Source organism: Mastigoproctus giganteus, chromosome 3, assembly GCF_048544385.1.
Source record: "Mastigoproctus giganteus isolate SK-2022 chromosome 3, ASM4854438v1, whole genome shotgun sequence".
NCBI classification, from domain to species: domain Eukaryota; kingdom Metazoa; phylum Arthropoda; class Arachnida; order Uropygi; family Thelyphonidae; genus Mastigoproctus; species Mastigoproctus giganteus.
In genome coordinates, this window is record NC_143577.1 from 86,390,322 (window position 1) to 86,415,260 (window position 24,939).

Below are 24,939 nucleotides of genomic sequence, written 5' to 3' on the forward strand. Positions count from 1 at the left end.
GTTTTCATAGCGAATATTTTTATCTAATACGAAGTTTGCTTAGCGAGAATTTTACCTAACACGAAATTTGTTTAGCGTGTATATGTATCTAATATGATGGTTGCTTAATGAGAATTAGCTTTGATATGCGATGGAGCATTTTTTTTATTGGTGTTCCTTTGAGGATGAGGATCTTCGCGCAGTGGATACATTTTCCTCATCATACTAGGTAGGCTTGGGATCGAATTCCGTCACTGCCTCAAGGAAGTTTTTTATGGGATTTGTGTCACAACGAGGCTGAGTTGGTTGACCTCATGGGAACGTCGCATAGTTTATATCCCTCGAAAACCTGGATTTTTGTCCCGCAAACAAGCTAATTTACCACAAAATACACTCAGTTTGCAAACATGCGTCATAGCCTTAATGGCTATGGCACGTAACACACCGCACTCTGTTCATTCACCATTATCTATTCGCTGTAAAGTGTAAGAAGTTTGGTTCAGTGCAAAAGGCTTTTGTTGCACTGAACCAAACAAATTAAATAAAATCAAATCAAAGAAATAATAATAATAGAGTCAGTTTCAACTACCTGCGGAGATAACTTGTTCAGGGAATCAACACCTTCCTAGATAAAAGAAAACTTCTTACAGTCCAGTCTAAGCTTCTTCCCCTGTAATTTGAATTTATGGCCTCTAGTTCTGGAATTCTTTATGACTGAAAATTTCCTTCATTCATTTTAGCCCATATAATCGAAGGCTTTCCTCATACGATTCCCCTTTTGCAGATCTCACGATGTGGGGTTCTCGTCTTTGGATCCTTTCAAGAAGCACCATATCTTTTTTATACGAAGTCTCCATACTTGAACACAGTATTGCAATGAGGTATTTCAACTGCCTTATATAGTGGGCATATAAACTCCCTATTTCTACAGGCTCTTGTTCGATAAATCATCAACAGAACACCATGAGCTTTCCTGGCTGCCCCTGTTTACACTGCTCAAAAAATTTCATATCCCTCCGTTCGTTTGGTGTTAGGCGTATCGGCGACTAAGGCCATGTTACTGCGTGTAAATTGCTTGTGTTCTGAGGTCGATTTTCTGTTTTCTAGACGAAAAACCAGAGTTTCCGGGAGAAAAAACCGTGGTATCCTCGGCTGAGACCGACTGACTCAGCCACGTTGTGAAAAAGGCCCATAAAAATTCTGCACGTCATCGATGGGATTCTAACTCAGGTCTTTTCCACCCGGTGTGAGGAGGACGGCAATCCTACCAACTGTGCTACACACGAGGGCATATCCACCTGTATCGTAATTCCAAGATCTCTTTCTACTGTATTACTTTTAATTCAACCTCACCAAGTATGAGTTATTTTAGGGTTACTATTCCTTAATTTTGTAAAACCTTGCATTTTGCTGCATTAAAAACTGTTCTCACTTTTGTAACCATCCTTGTAGTGTGTGCAAGTATCATGGAGGAGCCCTGTTTGGTGCTGATCATTAATGACATTCTCAATCTTTACATCATCTCAAAATTTTGGCATCACTTCTCTATACTCTCGTTGATGTCCTTTGTGAAAATCAGAAACAACAGTTGTCTAAGAACTGGTTCTCGAGGGACCAGTTATGACTTGGAATTAGGATTGAAAGTTTTTCTACTGAAAGCGTATCAGTAATTTAGAAATCTATAATTTCGCATGTCTCACCCTCACTCGCATGTTCTGTCTTCACCATGAAGTGTCTTTCGTTAAGAAAGACACATGTGAATTACCTATCCAATTCATCAACAGTATGAACTGGATATAATTCCTACTTGATAATGAAAGCTAAGTTGCGTTAGAGTTCTTTGGTCAGTTAAGAAATGTTTGCGTTTTTAATGTGTTTTTAGCTATTATTATTTATAGTTCTACGCTTACAAGCTAATCTTTCGTACTATATTAATCAATTAATCGATAAGCAGAGACTTGAATTGGTGCGATCAGCTGCAGTTTTGTAGATGTAAGAGTTCCATCTACAAGCGAGCAAATAATATAAATTTTCCTTTCCATACTTGAATAGAAGACTAGTTGTTAAAAAGAGCCTGTTTTTACCAACATTACTAAAACTGTATAGCACCATACATAAACATGCAACCAACCTATTTATAGCAAGGCACTCATTTTGTATCTGACAGGTGTGATGTTACTGTTCATCGGAAATATTTGGTAGAATTATTGTCAGGTACTAATGAGATAAATTTAAAATCCAACAAAACTTTATATTTCGGATCACAATGTACACATCTAACAAAAATTTGTGCCCTCACAGGTAATAAATAGGATATAATCCCATTTTCCGTACACCGGATGCAAAACATCCGAGTTCAAATCCCGTCAATGATGAACAGAATTTTTCAAAAAGTGTCTAATTTAGTCGGTCTCAGGCTTTTTTTCTCTCGGAAACTCCGGTTTTTTTTCGTCCAGCAAACAGCAAATTGACCACAGAATAAACACATTTTTCCACGTACAATATACAGTCACCTCATAGCCTTAGTGCTTTGGCGCTTAACACACACACACTCAAGCCCCTCAGCAAAACTTTGCAATATACTACTTTTGCATATAGACACCACAGCCAGTTTACGTAACATTCACTCAATTGGATAATAAGAAATAAATTCTAATTACAGTTATCAACTACTTTGCCTTCGGTAGCACAATTAGTATAGCCACCGTCCTCCCCACACTGGGTGGAAAAGACACGAGTCCGAATCCCGTCGATGACGCCAGGAATGTTTGTGCGCTTTTTTTTTTTCACGACGTGGCTAAGTCAGTCTCAAGAGAGGATATTTTCTCCACATATTCTCCATTTTTTCAACTTCCCTCTGAAACATTTCTTTTCATGCGCTCACGTATACACGCTTGGAAGGAACTCCAGACTAACAGCTGATTTTGCGTATTTGAGAATCAGTTTCCTGCAGTCAGAGGGTATCCCATAACTTTTTGTAGGCAATGAATTTATTCACCAAAGTTCTGTATTTGTTACTGCTATTTTTTATAAATAATCTAAATCCCTGAATTTGAAGTAAAACATTGAAACGGTTGCATATTTTTTTATAAGAAACATCGTGTCATCATGATGTATGTAGGAGCTGCATAATTTGTATTCAGCATTATTTTTCTTCTCTTTATTCTATGAAGACTATTTACGTTTAACAGTAATTGATAAAAAGCAGAATATCTAAGCAATTATATGAATGTTTCTCGTTTTTTATTTCTTTTACAGATAAATAAATATGTCGCTACGTACAACTACAACAGTCACACAGACTGTAGAAGAACATGAATCCATCGAAAAAGTACAGAAATCTCAGATTGTGTGGTTTCCCAATGTATTCGTTTTCTTTCTACTTCACCTATCAATGTTATATGCCTTTTATTTAGTGCCGACTAGTGCAATGTGGCAAACAGCAGTTTTCAGTAAGTTTGCTTATTTTTGTCATGTTCAGCATACCAGATAAGCTAAGAAATTTAGAATAATTATATAAGGACATCAGAAAAAATTAGTCACTTTTGGTATTCAGGGAATTAACAAATTGAACGTGTTTATCTTCTACGCTTGTTTTCTTTTAATATTTAAATTAGAGTATAAGGTTAACTCATCTTCTCTATTTGCAGATTTTAAGTTTTAATTATATAAAAATAGATGGATAGCGAATTATAAGATATTTAGAGAAATAATATTCATCCGGTCTCAATTATATACTGTTTATTATATTTGACTTATTTTTCAGTCGGTTAACTAAATTTACCCAAATTTAAACTAGGCAAAATAATTAAATATTATCATAATTTTGACTTTTTATTATTAATATTAAATAAATTCCCAAGTACCTAAAGCTTGGAAATTAAATACAAGCATTAGCTCTAGTAAACATCTAATGGTTGATAATCATATAAGGAATAAAATTTCGAAAAATGCTGATCTTTTTTATCTTATATTCAGCATATATTTATGGCACTATCGGAGGAATTGGCGTTACGGGAGGAGCTCATCGTTTGTGGTCTCATCGATCCTACAAGGCAAAATTGCCACTCAGGATTATGCTAATGCTCTTCAATTGCATTGCTGGCCAGGTAAGAATATCTGTTTATTTTTATTTTTTTTTAACTCTACAAAATGCAAAGAATTGTAACATAGATTAAAATTCCATTGGGTTGTAGTCTACTGTACATTAACAAGGAAGACCACTTATTACCAAAAGAGATCTTCGAGCATTTTTTCGTATTTGCTGGAAAAACCGCACCAAAACTTCTCAACCAATCAACTCAAAAGTTCAGGAACGTCCAGGGGCAGTTGTCAAAATGTATAGGCAGAGTATTACATCAACGTGGGATTTTACGGAAAAAAAATTCCGTCCCCAAAACGTTCATCGCGAAAGTTTATGCACAACGAAGAGCACAGGTATATACTCTATGTATTGCGCCCACCATCAGGAAAGTACATTGGGAAGTGATTGAGAGTTTTAAGTACAACTCTGGCTTTTCGCCTAGCGATTTTCATGAGGAACATTGAAAAATGATCGGGCAGAAATTCGAGTCTACACGAAGTGAAGTTCGTCAACCTCACTTCGTGTAGGCGAACGATTTTGACGAAAGCAAAACTACAGAGTTATTCGTTGGTTGGACGTCAACCAGTCATTGCTGCACTTAATTGTATACGGTGATTGTGCATTTCGGAACTTCATATTAGGTTAGCTTTTGAAATGAGTTTGAGTATTTTTATTTAATATAATAAACTGTAGTTAATATATAGTTTGCATTCATATAGTCACGTAGTTTGTTTTTTATTTAGTTAAGTATTTATAAAGCTAAGGCTTTAATATTAAAAAGACCTTTATTATAGATATTTTGGCAGGAACTTCGTGGATTAAATCAAAACTTAAAGTGCAAGACTCTAAGAGGAGAAATTTTTATCAGCGTGGTAGAAGGAAAATATTTTGTAGAGATAATATTCATTTGAACAAAGGTGGTGCAAGGATTTTTGCCAGCTTCATTGAGGTTGTCTGCGCAGGGAGCACTGTGGCATCGTCACCGGCTGGAAAAGGCCTAGGTTCGAGCGCGAAAAGAGCTTTTGCTGAGTCTGAAGTTAGGTCCGCCAGCATAGAATCTGTAAGTTAGTTGGAAGCACAGGTATAATGAGAAATGGAGTAATCTACAGACCAGAAGATTTCGAAGAATAAGAGGAGAGCATTTACATGCAAATGGAATGGGCAAGCAAGCACGCATGTCTTATTATGGGTAATTTCAATCAGCCCAAGACTGATTAGAATAAAGGGGGATTCACCTTAGGGAAATTTTTTTCTAAATAAACTAGATAATTATCATTTGTACCGGTATGCCAGAAAAAGTATTAGGAGTGAGAATGTTCTTAACCTCACCACTATTCACGAATTAGATGACATCATAGGGTTTAAAATGCAGGAACTTAAAATACAGGACCCATTGGCAGGTAGTGATCGCGCAACTGTCAGTTGGAAATTGATGAAAGATGAAGCAGTAATTAAAGGTAAAGGCACAGATTTTAATTTCAAAAGAGGAGACTTTGACAGATTAAGGCGTTATATGGCATCTATTAATTGGGATGATTGCAGAGTGAGGGCAAATTCACTTAAATTGTGGAATACCTTTAGAGCAAATATCACAGAAGCTATAGACGCGTATATACCATTAAGAAAACATTGCAGGAGGAGGATGCCGGAATGGATGAATACGGAGCTGGACATAGAGCAGAAAAAGATAGCGCGAGAGAGTTACAGGGCAATGAAAAATACCGAAGCCTACAAAAGCTACAAATTGATTTATAATAGTACTAAAGATGAGTTTAGAGAGGCCAGGGCTGCATTTAAAAAAAATGTTGGCTAAGAGAGAAAAGAATTGGGAAAAGGAATTTATGGATGCGAATACGAGGAAGAAAAACGAGTCAGGCGTTCCCTTGTGCACTGGGTGTGGGGAAAGTCTTAAAGATTGATAGTTTCGCACTGCAGCCGGAGATTTCTTTTCTTGGTTATTATTCCATCCTCTCCACATTATCGTTACATACAACTATTTTGCACTTCCTTGGATAACCAAGAACTACAGGCAAGGGAAGAACGCTGCGAATTGTTTCCATTAAGACAATTGATCCACCACCAATATACCATGCAGGGACATACATTTCAATTTTTAATTCGTTCACCGATTTCTATGATCAAATTGATTATATTACAGATTTCTATTAGTTTCCAAAAGATTGTAAGCTTTCAAATGAAGTACCATCTAAATTCATTTTTAATATTACATATGTGGAAAATTAATTGCATTCATTAATGAATATTATTTCCTGTAATGTTAAAATATCGTTACGAAAGCTCTTTTTTAAGACACTCCATTTGTATCAGACAACTGAACATACAGACTGATCATTTAATTCACGGATTGGACTTAGAAGCAATTTGTGGACGGGAAGAATCACTTGCCGAGGTCATTCCTTCATAAGACTTTGAAAGTGATCGTTGTTGTCACAGTTCCCGAACTTCTTTAATGTCGCCGTGCCACCTGGAAATTGCAGTTTTCTTCAAACTCTTGTGCCCGTAAACCTCTGATTTTTCTCTCGTAGTCTCTATAAAATTCAACTTATGTCGAACACGACAACGAGTAATATAACGTTGCCCAGTCTTCATATCTTCCATTATGCAGCTCACAAACGATTTACGCTAACAGCGCGTAATATTAGGCCACTTCGCAACGATAACATGTCATAACTTGCAAACTCTTAGCGTATCAAAAAGCTAAGCTCGTATCCTGCGGATTATATTTACTAAGCTACGTAGCCTGCGGAATACATAGCTTAGTAAATATAATCAGACGAAGCTTTCAACAAGCAACGGATGGATGACAATAACAGAAGATGGCGGCAATTTAAATTACTTATTTTTGTACTTTGATATTTCTTGCTAACATGATTTTAGTACTCAGCTCAGTATGTATATTGCATTGTAGTGTAGATTTTTTAGACAAATACATTTAATTACATATTTCTTTTTTTACTAGAACGATATACATGAGTGGTGTAGAGACCACAGAGCGCACCATAAGTTCACAGAGACAAATGCCGATCCCCATAATGTGAAGCGAGGTTTCTTTTTCGCGCACGTAGGATGGCTGATGACAAGAAAGCACCCGGATGTCAAAGAGAAAGGAAAAACAGTGGACATGAGCGATATTGCGGCTGATCCTGTGATTCAATTCCAGATGAGGTAAAAATTATGTGATGCAAATTTAAAAATAATTTTAAAAAGCATGAGGAATTCCTGAATTTTTTTTTATAACTCTCAAAGATACATTAACTTGCCAAAAGTAATGGAACACTAAAAGACAAGACAAAAGCTATGTACATATTAGGTTTTAATGTGGGTGGTGAAGGACCTCTTTTGGCTTGTTACACAGCATGCAGTGTTGGTGGAACATTTTCCACTAATTCATTTATTTTTTATAATGATATCAAATGTGCAAGAAATTATAACCTATAATACTATTTTTATTATTATTTCTCCCTGATGGAGGTTCTTCCCCGTGACAGGTACTGGTACGAAATAAACTGGGTGGATGTTGTGACTGGTGTTACTGTTGGTCAAAGAACTGACTATCCTACAGGTGTTCAGAATTGCGACTTTCTGGAGTTCCTTGTAGGTGTTCGCTGGAAGACCTATTGCTGCTAGGCTGTTATGTACGGCCTCTGGCACCATACCTGTAGTTGACACGATGATCGGAATATTCATTAGTTGTTTCATATTCTAAATCTCTGATCTCCTGTTTTCAGTCAGTGTACTTCCTGAACTTTTCCTCGTGGGTTTTCTGGAGGTTGCCAGTGTTGGACACCGCTATATCAATCAGATATAGTAGCCTTTTCCTTCTTATCGACAAGGGTTATGTCCGGTCTGTTGTGCAACATTGTCTTATTCGTTATTATGGCACGATCCCAGTACAGCTTTTGGTTCGCGGTCTCGAGTAGGGCTTACAATACCGGTATTTCGGTATTTTTAATTTATGAAACCGGGATACCGGTATCCTGGTTTTCTCAATAAATTTTGATGACAGTTAGGCGCAAAAACAAACGGTTTTCTCAATAATTTTCTGAGATAATCGTAAACGATCTCAGTCCATATTTTCTAGGCTTTGAACTTTTTTAGCTAAAATAGTTCAAAGTATTTCCTTAATTTCCGACTCAAGTTCATCTTTTAAAATCTCATTGGAGTCAGGCAATTTCTTATTTTGGGAAGAATTTGCGGAACACTGATGTTCTGTTCCATGCTGGTCTTCCATGGTTGAATTATGTTCATCATTTTCTGAAGGAGAAAGACGTTTTATTAAGCGAAGTATAATTTTCACTATAGTATCTTTACTGAGTCTGGGGCAGAGCAAAGATAAGGAATAAAGAGAACAGAGAGTGGGGATAAGGAATAAAGAAGAGAGCAAAGAGTGCAGTTATGTAATTCTTCACATATATAAATGCAAATAACAGACGGACAAATCAGATTGGACCCTTATGTAATGGACGTGGGACAGTGTTAGATAACATAGCTAAAGTTGCAGATGAACTCAACAATTAGTTTGCATCGATATTTACATAAACAATCCCTTTGTGTCAATGAGATATTATGGAAGTGAAGTTGAAAAAAAATATAATTAATGATGCTGAAATTTCAAATGATTATTAAATGAGAATTTTCGCGCCTACAGGCGAGTAAGGCTCCTGTGGTTGATAGCATATATACCGTATAATCTTAAAGGAGGCGGCAAGTAAGTGCATTGAACCATTAAGGATAGTTATGAGAGCATCACTGGACAGGAGAGATTCTGATGGATTGGTGTAAATTGGAACATAAAGGCGGTTCTAGTAGCGTAACCTGGAAATTACCGACCGACCAGTCTAACTTCAGTAGTAGGGAAAACCATGGAGGCAATGATCAAGGGTGGATTTCAGGATCATTTAGATGGAAATGGATTTCTGTAGGATACACTGCATGGTTTTGTAAAGGGAAAATCATGTTTAACAAATTTGGTTAGCCATTTTGACAGGTCACTCGTGAGCTGGATTTAGGGAATAATTTCGACATTGTTTATTTGGATTTCAGCAAAGCACTTGACTCAGTCCCACATGAGTGGTTACTTTATAAGTTGGAGCAGTTTGGAATCATAGGGAAAATCCTTATATGGATAGCACGATGGCTTGAGGGCACCAGGTAGAGGTTTGTGATAAATGGTTATTCCTCAGATTGGGTTAATATAAGAAGTGAGGTTCCCCAAGGATCAATATTGGGACTACTGTTGTTTTTGATTATCTTAAATGACATCTATGAAGGGATGGAGGGCATGAGGTCTAAACTTGCAGATGATGTAAAGATCAGTAGAGTAGTTAATGATGAACACCAAGCCGAGTTTCTTCATAGTGACCTAGATAGACTTCCGGGATGGTCAGAAAAGTGGCAGCTATGCTTTAATTCAGCAAAATGCAAGGTCTTACCTACCTAGGGAACAGCAACCCCAAAATAACTTATACACTTGGTGGAGTTGAACTAAAGCCAGAAGTGGAGGAACGGGACTTGGGAGTTACAATACGGTCAGACATGAAGTTGTCCGAGAATTGTGGCCATGTTGCAATGTCGAATGGCGTCCTATCGATGATTTAGCGAACATTTGCTAGTAGAGATAACGACGTCATAATCACATAAAGGTGATTTTATAACCTTTATGTGATTAAATTATAAACAATTATTTTTTTAAATTAGTACTGAAAAACCGGTATTTTTTGTATCGATACCAGAAAAAAATCATCACCGACCTCCCCACACCAAGTGGGAAAGGTTCAGGTTCGAATCCCGTCGATGACGCGAGGAATATTAATTGGTTTTTTCACTCCGTAGCTGAGTTAGTTGGTCTCAGGCGTAGACAGAAAGATTTTCCCCCAGAAACTTGCGTATTTCGTCCAGCAAAGCAAACAAATCGACCATAGAACATGCGCAATTAACAGATATAAGAGACATTTTATTTTTTTCATTTTTATTAGCAAGCGGACCCTAGCCAGAAACTGGAAACTCTGCTATATACATACACTGAGTGATCACTGAAATAATATGACCACCTACATAATACTTCATAGGTCCTCCTTTTGCCCTCAATACAGCAGCTATCCGACGTGGCATTGATTCAACAAGATGTCGGAAGCGTTCGGAAGTGGCCAACCAAGCTGTGTGTAATGCGGTCAGCAATTCAGGTATGGAGGTGATTTGTGTATCCAGACGCTTGATATGCCTTTCTATAGTGTCCGAAAAGTGCTCTATGGGACTGATTTCGGGGGAGTTCGGAGCCCAATCGATATGCTGGAAGTCAGAACTGTGTTCCTCAAACCATTCCTGCACAACAAGTGCCCGATGGCTCGGCGCATTGTCATCTTGGAAGACACCATCGCCATTCGGGAAAAAGTGTAACATAGCGGGGTGTATACAGTCAGCAAGCAATTGACGACAGCGGAGACCAGTGATACGTTGTTCCACATGCACCAGGGGTCCAAGTTCCTGCCAGTGAAACATTCCTCACACCATACAACCGCCCCCACCGGCCTACAATTTTGATACCATGCATGCTGGATCAAGAGCCTCATGTTGTTGACGCTAAATCCGTACACGACCATCCACGGTGTGGAGTAAATAACGTGATTCTTCCAGTCTTTTAACGTCCAACTTGCATGCTCTTTGCACCAGGCGAATCTTTTACGTCAATGAATCTTGATTAGGAGAGGATGCTGTAGGGGTCGTCTGCTGGTATAGCCCATACTTGCGAGCGTGCGACGCATTGTCATGCCAGATATTGTTTCGGGTTGGCCCATGTTGTATTGTATTGTACCGACGACTCATACAGGCGAACAGGTGCAGCACTCTTCAGTGCTGCACCTGTTCGCCTGTATGAGTCGTCGGACCCGGTGCTCACCTCTAACGTCAACCTTTCGCTGACCTTTGCAGCTTTGCGGGTTGTTGTTTGACCATTTTGACGCCCGTCCTGGTACACTTAACTACGGCGGCTCTCAAAGACCCCATCAGTTCAGCCGTTCGGAAATCGAGGCACCCACAATATGTCGAACTTTATCAAAGTTCGATAAATCCTTTTTACCCATCACCCTCGGAATTTTAGAAGAAAATCTTTATTGTACAGTAAAGAGACAATGTGCCCGCCACAGCCAGGAGGCCAGGGGCTTGACAGTGATATAGGGTAATATAAAAATATGTACAGTATAAAAATTTGTACAGTATAAAAGATAACATAACAATTAAAAACGTAGCATTAACTATTCAATGTATGTACATAGTTGTGAGGCAGACAGTACACCAAGGTATGTACAAAGTACATATTTAAGCATATTCACACAAGTCAGAATATTTCACAGTGCCAAATTGATGTCCGGTATTGCATTTTCTTGTGAAACAGTTCGTCGATTTGCCTGCGACGTGCCGTTCTGCGCCTCATAGCAGATAGCAGGTGGAGGTATCGGTATGAGTTGATATCAGGGGCCAAACAAAAGGGGAACAAGTTCGGCCAACGAGAGCCTGTAATGGCGATCAGAAGCGAATTCCTGGAAGTCAACTCCGATCATTAGCAGGGCTTGTACTGTAGGAAGTACTTGTCCAGGTAGGAATCTGTCACTGATCTTCAGCCTGTTCCGTTGTAGCTGAAGAAGAGGGGTGGCTCGTAAGGAAGGAAGTGGAACATGCCACTGGCATATATCCCAGAAGTCAGGGGAGTTGATTTTTCCAACCAGCATTTTGACTGTGGTCACAGTTCTCCTCATGCCGATTATTTTACTACCTATTGAAACACTGACACCTTATCTATGCTATGTAGGTCGACTAACTCCGCACTTATGTACCTCACGTGGTCAACGGGTTGCATTCAGTTTTCATAGGTGTGATCATAATTCAGTGATCACTCAGTATATAACATAATACACACAGCACGGCAGATGAATTTAATTTTTCGGGTTACTAAAATTAATAGTTTGGTCTTTTAGTATTAGTAATGGCCGCATGGTGCAAGAAAGCCTATGGCTTATGCTGCACCAGCCATAAAAAATAAATATCCGAACAAAACAATGATAAAAACAAACAAAAATAAATAAATAAGTAAACCTATCATCCTATGCACTTCCCTTACCCGAAGGTACTATCCAGATGACCTTTGAATTTCCCCAAACTGTCGGCCTCTACCACCCATGAAGGCAACTTATTCCAGTAATTTATAACTCGCTGGCTAAAATAAAACTTCCTGCAGTCCAATCTAAACATTTCCCCCGTAACTTGAATTTATGTCCCCTAGTTCTAGCATCATTTATAATCTTGAAAATTGTCCTCATTCATTTTACTGATGCCTCTCATAGCCTTAAACACCTCAATCAAATCTCCTCTAAGGTGTCTAGTTTCCAAGCTCTACAACCCACATATTCGAAGTCTTTCTTCATAAGGACGCCCTTTTGCCGATCTCACCAGGCGAGTTACCCGTCTTTGCACCCTTTCAAGAAGCTCGACGTCTTTCTTCAGGTGCGGTCTCCATACTTGAACACAGTATTCCAAGTGTGGTGTAAAAAAAAGCCTTATATAATGGGATTATCACGTCCCTATCTCTACTTGCAAAAGTTCGATAGATCATCGATAGGACACCGCGGGCCTTCCTTGCAACCTGTTTACAATGCTCAGAGAATTTCATGTCTGACCGTATCGTAACACCCAAGTCCCTTTTCTCTAGTACTGAGTTTAGTTGAATTCCACCAAGTGAATAAGTTATTTTGGGATTACTGTTTCCCAGGTGTAATACCTTACACTTTGTTGGATTAAAGCATAGCTGCCAGTTTTCCAAACCCTCTAAAAAACCGAAGTCTTTCAAGAAATGCAGGAACAACAACGCCATTGACAGTGCTGGAAATGAAGAAAAAGTTTAGATCATAAAAGCGGCAGAAAGAATGTGATAGTAGCGAGTTTGTGGGATTCTGAAACGAGTAAATTCGTTATACACTTATATTTTGCTTTAGTAAACACTTGTGGATTTTGTGTTTATAAAATATGCAATAAAATATTACTTATGTTTTACCAAAATTCGTCTTTTTAAACGGAGGTGCGTCTTATAGTCCAAAAAATACGGTAATGTAAATTTTGACTAATTTCTCACCCATTTCAAAATATCCCATTAAAATAAAGGTTGAAAAACATTGATTCATAATTTGTTTCCTTTCCTGCTAAAGAAATTTTTTTCATTTTACTCACTTTCGCAATATTTTGCTTAATGATTTCTGATATCTACTTTACCATGAAAAGTAGTAAATTGCTTTAGATGCTTATTAATTAAGAGTTATATTATTGTTGAAACGCTTTTTTTTAAAATGTCTCATAGCTTTACTTCTTTTTTTCAGATATTACAAATTACTCGTTCTATTCATCGGAATATACTTACCTACTGTGCTGCCAAATTGGCTATGGGGAGAAACCTACTGGAATGGATTCTTTGTGGCAGCCTTAGGACGTTACTGTTTGACTTTGAACTTTACGTGGCTAGTGAATAGTGCTGCTCATTATTATGGCTATCAGCCTTACGATAAATACATCGAAGCAAGGGAAAATGTTCTGGTCTCTTTCTTTGGATTAGGAGAGGGATTTCACAACTACCATCATACATTTCCTTGGGACTATTCTACAAGTGAATTAGGATGGGTGCTTAATTTAACAACGGCGTTCATCGACCTGATGTCTGTTCTTGGATTGGCTTATGATAGGAAATTTGCATCGCGTAGTGTTATCGAAAAGACTAAACTGAAAAACAATCGCTCAAGTTCCTAAAAATACTTTTCATCCAATTTATATTACATTCAGAGATGCTGTTACTTTGGACCAAACTTTGAACGTTAAGGAACTGTTCCGTGTGATGATTATTCATTGCTGTGTTCAGAAAGTTCCACAAGATGATCTCAGCAATATTTCCCATTCTACTGTTATGGAATACATGAAAATTATAGTGTTTGGTCGTCAACCTAAATAATCTTTTAAAATGTACGCTGTATTACTTTCTGTGCTTTAAAGAAATAAAACTATACCGTTATTATATTTTTTTTGATTAAAATGTAATAATTGCTTTCGAAATTCAATAACAGATGGGTTTTATTCAAGATGATCGAAAAGTGTACTACGAAGAGGCTATTTTCTTCCTATTGAAACTATATATTACACTTTATATCAGACATTTGATTATTATCTGCATTAGGCAATTGAAGTTCCTGGGGCTGGGTGCAGACATTCTTCAGGTATTACAGGCAAGGACATTCTACTTGGGAATCTAAAACGTCGTTGGAATTGACATCTACGGTACCATTTGTGGTACAAGTGGACCGAATTTGAGTCAAGTCTGGTCATTCCCTGACAATCAAATTCTCTGCTTGCACGTTCAGATGGTGGAACTGTTACTAAATTTGGCTATACCCCCATGTTAAAACATGAAACGCTATACACATTATACAGGAGGTGAACACCCAAGTGTGAACCAACTTAAGCAGGGGGATAATGGCGTACACATCCCACAGAGGAATGCCGCCCCTCTGTGTCACTCACCAGGCAATAATAGATGGTTGGTGACTTTCATCATCTGGTACTGTTTTAGTATCACCGACTAAGGCTATATTGCTCTGTATATAGTGTCTGTAAATTGCGTGTTCTGTGGTCGATTTTCTGTTTTCCTGGACGAAAAACTCGAGTTTCCGCGAGAAAAACCATGTTACCCTCGCATGAGACTAACTAACTCATCCAAGTTGTGAAAAAGGCCAATAAAAATTCCTCACCTCTTCAACGGCATTCGGACTCAGGTATTTTCCATCTGGTGGGGGGAAGAACCATCTGGTGCAACACCACCACTTTAGTTACTGGAGATTAAGTGATGAAACCCACGTTAAGTCTCCAAAAAGCAAATCTCTGGAGAAAAACATGGGTTTCACTTCTTACCTCGGCAATTCCCCCCTCTTTCATCATGCTCAGTTTGAGTGAGGTCTTTTGAGGTTACGATAGGCATCACGAAAGAAAAATTAACATTCCTTACATTTTGAGGGTCCAACTCTAAAACGGTGTTCGCAGGCTGGCCGCTAATAGTCCCCATCGACCGAAAGTATTGAAAACCCTTTAGGTGATATCAGATCAGCTAGTGTATAACTCCGCTGCTTCTACTCTACGAACTAGCGGATGGAGGGAGTTCGACTAGCGTATATGCGAGAGGATTTTCGAGGGCACGTTTTGTCGAGGAGCTGGGTATATTCTTGAGATGTGTAGACCATATCCGTAAATTTAGTCTATTCATACATATCCCTTCTTCCAATTTTGCTTTATCTACTGAACGCATAGTGAATAGTCTAACAAATAGAACAAACATCAGCAAAAAGCTCTAAATCTCCCAAAAGCGTCCTCATTCAGTTCACATTTATAGATGTTTAATTATCAATCTCAATGATATCCATTTCCACCATCAATCTGTCAAAGACCAATTTACTTTTTCTGACAGAATTGCAATTATCTTTTGCCTTAACAAGTACTGATATCAATTGTCATAATTATTCGCTCTATGATTCCTTTCGCTTCATAAGCCGTTCATGTGCATGTCTGCTGTGATACCTCTTGTCAGAGTTTTCCTAATTTGGAATTTTTATTTCCATTGGCTTAAAATCTCACTGCCCCATTCTGTGGAGACAAATGAAGTAGTTGCCACACAGAATGACATTACAGAGGACAAACGGGATGCCAATGACGCACCAAAAAATGCGGAATCCCCATGGACCCTACACTGCCCGAAGGTTCTGTTCTGGACCAGATGCTGGTCCTCCGGGTGCAGCTCGAAAACAAGTTGAAGGAATCCTCTAGCAGAATAACCACTGCCCTCAGAGGAGAAATTGACCATCTGGACCAAGCTGGAAACGGTTCTACAGAAGGTCCACGTAGAAGCAATAACAAATAAAGCCAAATTGGAGGGCTACATGGAATGTGGGGCCAAACAAATGCCACAGCGGGCACCCACTTACGCAGAAACGCTGAGGAAACCTACAAATGTACAGACAAAAAGTCAATCGGTCAAAAGAAAAACCCTTCTGCCCACACCCAATATAGTGGTTGTACTACCAGTAGGGAATGAAAAATCCACCAGTGAGGAAATAAAGAAGAAAGTCACAGAGAACTTGAAAGAGGACTTCGGCGCTACTAGAATCAAAGCTATCCGAAAAACCAGGAACCCCAGAATAGTTATTGAAACAGCAACCAGAGAAGAAGCACAGCAGATAATAACAAACCCCAAGATCTTCAACCCTAGGCCTTACCGCGGAGGCCCCCCAAAAGAAAAGGGCCATCTGTAATCATTTTTGATATTGACCAGGATATGACATCTGAAAGTGTAAGGGAAGAAATATACAGGAAAAACCTCCTAAACCAATTACCTAACAAGGATCAAAAAACAGCTAATCATACTCAAGTACTGAACAAAATCTAGAAATAGTGGAAACTGCAACTGGGTGGTAGAGCTGGCCCCCGAAGCATGGCAGATCCTACAAATGCAAAACACCATTTACATAGAGTGGAGCAGTCATAGATTTAGAGAACGTGTGGATGTACCAAGGTGCTTCCGATGCTGCAAGTACGGCCACACAACACACACCTGCGCCCAAAAAGAAGCAACATGTGGCCACTGCTCTGAAATGGGCCACAATTACAGCAGCTGCCCAAAGAAAGAAAAAGATCCCATCTGCAAATCCCTGAGGTTAGATCATGCCCATTCCACACGCGACACAAACTGCCCAACTTACCAGAAAGCCAAGAGTTCATACCAATCACGAATCAATTATGGGGATACACCATAAGAAATTTAATAACGGAATCCTTGTGGTGCACCAAATAAACGCGCAGCGGGCCAGAGCAGTGGCCGACCAAGTACGGCAAAGCGCTGATGAGGCAAACGCAGATGTTATCCTGATACAGGAGCCCTACACTCACACAGGGCAAGTCAGGGGCTATCCGCTCCGATATAAAGTTGTACAATGCAACGAAGACACTCCGAGGGCGGCGGTATAGTACGGAACCCGCAGATAACCACAACAAAAATACCACAACTCTGCACGCCATGGGCAGCATGTGCCCATATTATTAGCTCTGTTGGCTGCCTGTATATGATCTCGCTGTACTGCAGACCCGGAATAGAAATAGATTTCGCTATCACTTACCTACAAACAGTGCAAGAAACCCTAGCAGGACAAAGAGTCGTAATCAGCGCCGATGTAAACTGCCGCTCCCCTGTCTGGCACAGCACTACACCAGACCGACGAGGTACCAGGAATGGACAGAGGCTCGAAGAGTTCCTAGCAAATTCTATCTTCACTGTAAAGAATCAACCCTTCAATCTACCGACATACTGCAACACCTTATGGGAAACTATAGACATCACGCTAACCACAAGAAACATAGCAGCTCATGTGACCGATTGGACTGTGCAAAACGCCTGGACCACATCGGATCACCGCACAATCACCTTCAATATCAAGAGAACGATGCCAAGACCAACAAATGGCAAATACATGGCGAGCAGGTTGGCCATCAAAAAGGCAAACTGGGAGCTCTTTCGAGAACAATTGATCCGCAAAGCGCAAGAGGAAGTGACCGGATGGGAGAGTGACAGGATGGAAAACGTAGACAGGATGCAGGAGAAAGTCACCCACATTATAACCACTGCAGCGGAAATGGCGATGAAAAGGAAGACACCCTCCGTAGGAGCCATGCCGTGGTGGACCCCCAAGTTACAAAGACTACGAAAGCAAGTTCAAATAAAGAGAAAAGAATACCAGAAGGAGCGGAGAACCTGGCCACCCGCAGAGGTAGCCTATCTAAGACATCAATACCAACAGCTACACAATGCCTACACTGAAAAAATAAAGAAAAATAAGAAAGCCTCCTGGGAGCGACTAGTCTCTGCGACTGGAAATGAGGACCCTGGGGGTTGTATACGAAACAACCACAAATAAGCTCCCCAGAGGGGAAATGACGGCAACAAAAACGCCTCAAGGATCCCACACTAAAACATGGGATGATTCAATTAATAATATTCTAAATACAATCATTCTAGAACCCCCCAGACAACCTCAGTGACAAGCAAGAAGAAATCTCCCAAGCGAACGAGGCATACACATCGCAACAAATGGAGCCGCCCTTCACCATGGAGGAGCTACAAAATGCTGCGGCACAGATGCGAAATAGGAAATGCCCGGGACCGGACCTCCTGGAGCCAGAGCTGATCAAAAAGGCTGTGGAACACATACCTGGCCTCCTGCTCAAACTTCTAAACTGCTGCCTGCAAGTGGGGAAATTTCCGACCTCCTGGAAAACCGCAAATCTGAAACTCATCCTGAAGAACCCTAACAAGCCACCAGAACAACCGGATTCCTACCGACCGATAGCTTTACTGACTACCCTGAGTAAACTATACGAAAGGCAGTTGCATAAGAGAATTATGAACCACTACAAAGCTGCAAACCTAGAATCACCAAAACAATATGGATTCAAACCTGGATTACCAAAACCTTATATTCAAAGCAACCCAATGCGACAGGAAGTACTTCCTAGTCATTGCAGTGGACTTCGCAGGGGCGTTCGACACTCTGTGGTGGCCGAGCGTCCTCGGCCGGCTCCGGGAGGCAGCGCTCCCAACAAACCTCTATAAGTGTATAAAGGATTACCTAACTGACCGAAGAATTGAGGTGGTAACACCTTTTCGAAAAGTGGCTCGATGCGTCGCAGGGGCTGCCCCCATGACTCGGTCTTGGGGCCACTCATGTGGAACATTGTCTTTGACGACTTCCTGGCTCAGGACTTGGGCGAAGTGAGCTGCCAGGCCTTTGCTGACGATTTGGTCCTGATAGTGGAGGCGGACTCCACATCGGGCCTGGAGACTCATGCAAACCAGGCAATACAGGTGTTACAGGATTGGGCAAAGCTACACATGTTGAAGATCTCACCCACGAAGACGACCTCTGTTCTACTGAAAGGAGTGCTTGACATCCACAGACCACCGCAAATAAAGATAGCAGGAGCAACCATCAAACTTGCAAAACAAATACGATACTTAGGAATTACAATCGACAGTAATTTATCCTTCACCCCTCACATCACCCACCTGAAAGAAAAACTAAATAATTACGCAGCATTAATAGCAAGAGTTTCACGCAGGGACTGGGGATTAAACAGAAAAGCCCTGTCCCTGTATTACAAAGCAATTTTCATCCCAGCCATTACCTACGGATCCCCGATATGGTAAAAAAAGCAGGAACAGTAGTAAATAAAAGATACCTGGACACAATCCACCGTAGCGTTATGCTCATCATCTCTCGTGCATGCAGAACAGTGAGCACGCACGCCCTCAAGGTCTCGACAGGAGTCCTCCCACTGGACCTGGAGGTGACTCGCTGTGGGCCCATGTACCACCTGTCTAAGGGAACACCCACTACCATCTATGGACTCACCCTAGAACCAAACAACAACCGCAAAGCAGAAAAGCATAGAATCGTGGCTCACCTGCTACAGCTGTGGCAGGACAGATGGACAGCATCAAACAAAAGCGAAGTGACGAAGAGATTCATACCACTGGTTGCCAAGACGTATCCAAAAGCACCACCGTGGTTTAACCCGGGGTTAAATGCAATGTACTTACTAACGGGCCATGGCCCATCCAAGGGAAAATTGAACATGCTGGGTATAACGGAGGAGCTAACTTGCACCTGTGGTGAGCCTGAAACATGGCATCATATAATGCACGACTGAGTGCTATGAGGAACACAGAAGCCTGCTAATAACTAAAATACAGTACGTACCAAAAAATAAAGAACACCATCTCTTGGACACAGAAGACGACTACGCGGCTTTTAGCCAATTTGCACGAGAAGTCTTCGACTGAAGAACGGAAATTGCCATCCACAATGAATGAAAGTAAATTACATGCTCGAAGAAAATCGACCACCCCCACAAGACTGCAAAGAGTAAGAGGAAATCAAAATGAGCGTGGAAGACAACCCCGACCAAAGTGAGGCCATAAATGGATCAAAGGACCCATCAGGACCCTACAAAGATCAAGAAAATAGCAAAGTGACAAGGAACCTGATCAGACACAGCCATAGGAACTAACCGACGAAGATGAGTACATGCAAACAAACCAAGTGACAAAAAGCCCGGACTGGACATAAATGCAGGAACTACTTGCATTACCCCATATGGCGGTCTGAATAGGACTCCCTAGTCCTATTCACCTTTAATTCCCAAACCCCAGGCAGGAGGGGAGACGGTTTCTTGTTTCCCCCTGCCACTCCCCGCTTCTCTACCTCTGGTGGGGCATGGGCCTGCCCTACTCTATTGTCCCCATACTTCTGGCTTTTCCCCCAGTCTTTAGTCTCCCTCCCCTACTCTGTCTATACACCAGCGAACGTCCCACACAATGTTAAAAATTAAAATATTGTCCAAATTCAAACCGCGCACGCAAAACTCTTTCGGCTTAAACCTTTTTAAGCGATTATTATATATTTTTTATTTAATTTTTTTTTTTTAGGCCTTAGCCACTGAAATCTCAGGAAACTAGGTGGCAGGGCCTGCCAGAGTAAAATATCAACTACTGGGTACCTGGTCTGCCTCCACGAGGCAGAGTGTAGATAACGTTGGGCCCCAGCAGGGGTCTAGCGGCTAAATGGCCAGAAGAACAACAATACACAACACTACACTTACAAAATCCATACACTTTTAAATCTCTGGCCTTTACAGTGAACTGTTACACCTACAATGAAAGCAACGCGGAGTTGGGGGAAACCTCCGGTGCCGCTACACACGAATCCACTTTTTCCCCATTCTGTTAACTCCTTCTGTTGACTATATATATATATATATATATATATATATATATATATATATATATATATATATTTCCAATTTCACTAATCACTCGAAACTCGTAATGCTTTGACTTCCTTTATTTAAAATTTTCCCATTTGTCGTATTTTAGGCACATCAGTGACTTAAACCATATTACACCACATATTATGCCTATAAAATTGCCTTTGTTCTGTGGTCGATTTGCAGTTAATTGGACGAAAATCCGGAGTTTCCGGAGAACAAACCACTGCTCTAGCCTGAGAGTAGCATGGTCCTCCTTACACCTGGTGTGGGGAGGACCATTCTGCCAACTGTGCTGTCCATGAGTGCTCTGGCTTTCTTAAGTGTTGTAATTTTCCTTGATGTTGACAACCCAATTGGTTCCAGTTACATGGACTCAGCTAGTCGAGATACCTAGTTGTCTTTTAAACATTTTAGATTATGATGGTCTCTCTCTCTCTGTCTTCTGGCTATTCTTAATCCCGTTGTCTGACATTACTGATGATTAGATGATTTGTTTGATATATATTTTTATTTTCCTTGGGTTCATTGTTATTTTAAACCTTCTGACGCCAATATTTGCTCAGAAAATCAGCGAAATTCTTAGGAAGAAATTCTTTGTTCCCTCTTCTCTAAAGTCTGGTCCTTTATTTTTCCAATAAATGTGCTGAGGCTGTTCAAGATAAGAATGTAGCTTTATATTCTTTTTAAATCTTTCGCTTTATATTATGCCTACGCTAAAGCTGCAACAGTTGTAAAGCAGTTACTAATCAGTGAACACTAGATTTTGAACACGTTTAGAGAAGAAAAGTTGCTTCTTATGGTATTTGAGCATTTAGATGGTATTTGATCATTCCGATATCTTTTCACTCAATCTCTCTCCATGAAAACTTCCACCTCTTACAACCCGATGGTTTTGTTGCATTTTCAGCTAAACACAATGCTGATTAACTAGCATCCTATTTTCTGCTAACTCTTGTATTAGGAGGCGAAGGAGGCGCTAGGAGGCGAAGGTCAATGAGTTACTGAATTATGTGCTCCTAAAAATACTCAAATACCTAAGTTAACCTGAAAGGATCATAAATGAACTTCATATTGACAGAGAGCTTATGAGAAGTGGAATCTGGATATAGTGTCTACTAATGGAATCCTGAACAGGTAATATGTCTAATCTTGATTTTAAGCATTCATACTTCGCGTAATAGTTGAAAGGAACGGTTGGTTTATAGCGATTCAGTGCAGCGGAACATAGCAATATTCTGCTTAAGGCAATACGGCACTTAAGCTCTGGACAAGGTCAAACGGTGACAAAGTTAGGGATTAAAACCTCCCCCATTTCCACCTGCATATTTCATAGGCTAGTCATCGAAGGATAGAAGTGCCCTATCTTGTTGTACTAAAGACTACCTGCCTCGAAATTACTGAAATTCGCTCCCATTTGCATTTCAGAATGACAGATTTCAGCGCATCAGCCGTGCCGCTTACTTGCTGTATATGTCTGACCAATGATGACTTCATAATTAAATGCGTTACTTGTCACAAAAACTATTGCAATAAGCCTGATTGTACTTCTGTAGATATTAAGAGATTAAACAAAACTAGAAAACGCAAGTTTGAATGTAACGCTTGTAGGCAACAAACAGGGAAAAATAATGAAGAATTACCTAATGAAGTCATTTGTGAAGATTCATGCACAGAACAGATTAATGACCTTGAACAAGCAACAAGAGAAATCCTCTCGCAGACTGACCTTGGAAATGGCATCTTGGGCCATCCTGAAGGATCAATTTTTGAAACCTTGGGATGCGATATTTGCCCGGAAGACTGCGAGCACTCTGAAGGGGCTATCGCTAGACAGAGGAGCAATCATAGCCCGAATGAAAGGCAGGAGGAGAACCGTAAAGAATATGTCTCGCTTACGGAATTAAAGGATATCCTTGCAGACTGCATCAGCCCCTTTTCGATGCAGGCTGTTGAATACGCTGAAAACCTCGCGAGCAATTTCATCCCTGTACATAAAATGCTACAGGAACTGCAGGAAGAGAATTTTCTTCTCAAAGAACAAAACAGTAAAATATTGCACACCCTTAAACGACTGGAGGAAAAGCTAGGATGCTTTGAATCAGTCCTCGTTGCACAAGGTGGCTCAGCGGCCCCCGTAACCGACGAAACTTGCTATGCGAGGCAGAGCTACCCAAAGAAAAGTAGAAGTGATATGCATGGATTGTACAGGAGGACAGAAAGCATTCAAAATCAGAAACAGAAGACAAGAAAAGAATTGAATTCGGGGGAAAACATATCAGAACGAATTTCAAAACTACAAGACAGCCAAATAATATGTGAATTTCAAGACCAGCCGGGAACTGTCTGTTTGCAGCAGGACCTCGCAAGCAATAGCACCAAATCCAGTGAAACTTTAGGGGCAGCACAAGGAAATGGTTCCACACATTCCACTAGGAAAATTCGAAACCAAAATAAAGAAGTCTCAGAAATATTAGGACAACAGGAATCAACTGAAATGATTGGGGCATCCATGTATTCCAAGAGTACGATCGCGAGAGTTACATCTTCCCCCTCAAATCATGTTCCTGCAAACCCACTCACTTATGCGCACATCACTATGCTACCTAAAAAGCATAACACTTTTGAGGGTAGAAAAACCCGCCCATCCCAAAATTTCATGCCTAGTCTTGCCGAGGACAGCCGACGACATAATCCAGTTCACAGAGAAAGTATTAATGTGTCTTCCTGTAACACACCTGAAACAAACAAACGGTTTTCTGAAATGTACAACATTACTTCCGTTGCAACCAGAGAGCAAATTTTTGTATCAAGGCTGGGACCCACAACACAGCCCAAAAATATTAAAGCCATGTGTGAGGGCGAACATGGGATAACTGTGGAAGTAAAGCAAGTGAAAACACGACACCCAGCTTACTCCTCCTTTATAATCTCTTGTCCACCAGATAAGGCAACTCGCCTACAAGACGTAAGCGCCTGGCCAGTAGGTACCTTAGTCAAGCCCTACAGAGACAGATGGGCCAGACCACTGGTTAAAAATGATGCAAGGAATCGGGCTCAATAGCAATCAAGAAAACTACCCCCAGCTGGGGATGCAGAACATCACATCCACCTGTTTGCACAAAACGTGAGGAGCATCTCAAATAAGCTCCACACCCTACAAACGATGATGATGTACGGGGACCTGGATTTCATTTGCCTAATCGAAACCTGGTTGGGAAATGGAAAACAGTTAGATCAGCTAACTGCGGCAGCAAACTGCAAATGTGTGGGAACCGGAAGAACAGATAGGCGAGGAGGGGGAGTTATAATTTGCTATCAAAATAAATACCAGTCTATAAGAGAACGAAAAACCAATTCAAATAATTTTGAAGGGATTTGCGTTACCTTTTCAAAAGAGCACGTGAAAATACAGATATGCATCATATACCTCCCACCTGAGCACACAAAGGAGACAAGAAACGAACTCTATGCTTGGCTTGCTGCAAATCTAAAGCCATCAGTCGACACAATAATAGCGGGAGATTTTAATTTGCCCCTTCCGAAACACAGGGAGGCCAAGAAAGAGCTGGATGCTACATTGGGTGCATTGCACTTAACGCAGCTTCCGACACCAGTGACAAGGGGAATACAGCAACTTGACCTGTTGTATCATAGTTCCTTAGACATAAGGCTAGCGCAAAACTGCATAAAATTTAAGTCAGACCACAATCCCATTGAAATAGAAGCAGCACTGAAGATACACAAATACGTGCAGGGTAACCACACGAACTGGGAAAAGCAAAGTAAGTATCTTTTCTCCGTGAAGTATATTAATGCAGAGGTCATTCTCAGTCACTTGACTAGTTACAACTGGAATGACCTGCAAGAAAAGCCAGTAGACGAAGCTTTAGAAATGATCACTAAAAAGCTATACCAAACAGCATTGGAAGGAGCAGCAAAAGAAATCAAAATATCTGAGA

General features: G+C 40.4%; 1 protein-coding gene across 1 annotated transcript; it reads left to right on the forward strand.

Annotated features, from left to right (window-relative positions):
* The first annotated feature begins 3,262 nt into the window (after positions 1 to 3,262).
* Positions 3,263 to 13,870, forward strand: LOC150088127 (stearoyl-CoA desaturase 4-like). The gene is made up of 4 exons (XM_090370034.1): positions 3,263 to 3,431; positions 3,958 to 4,088; positions 7,044 to 7,249; positions 13,447 to 13,870. The coding sequence occupies exons 1-4, from the start codon at positions 3,374 to 3,376 to the stop codon at positions 13,868 to 13,870; spliced, it is 819 nt and encodes a 272-aa protein (XP_090226160.1). The 5' UTR covers positions 3,263 to 3,373.
* Positions 13,871 to 24,939: the final 11,069 nt, after the last annotated feature.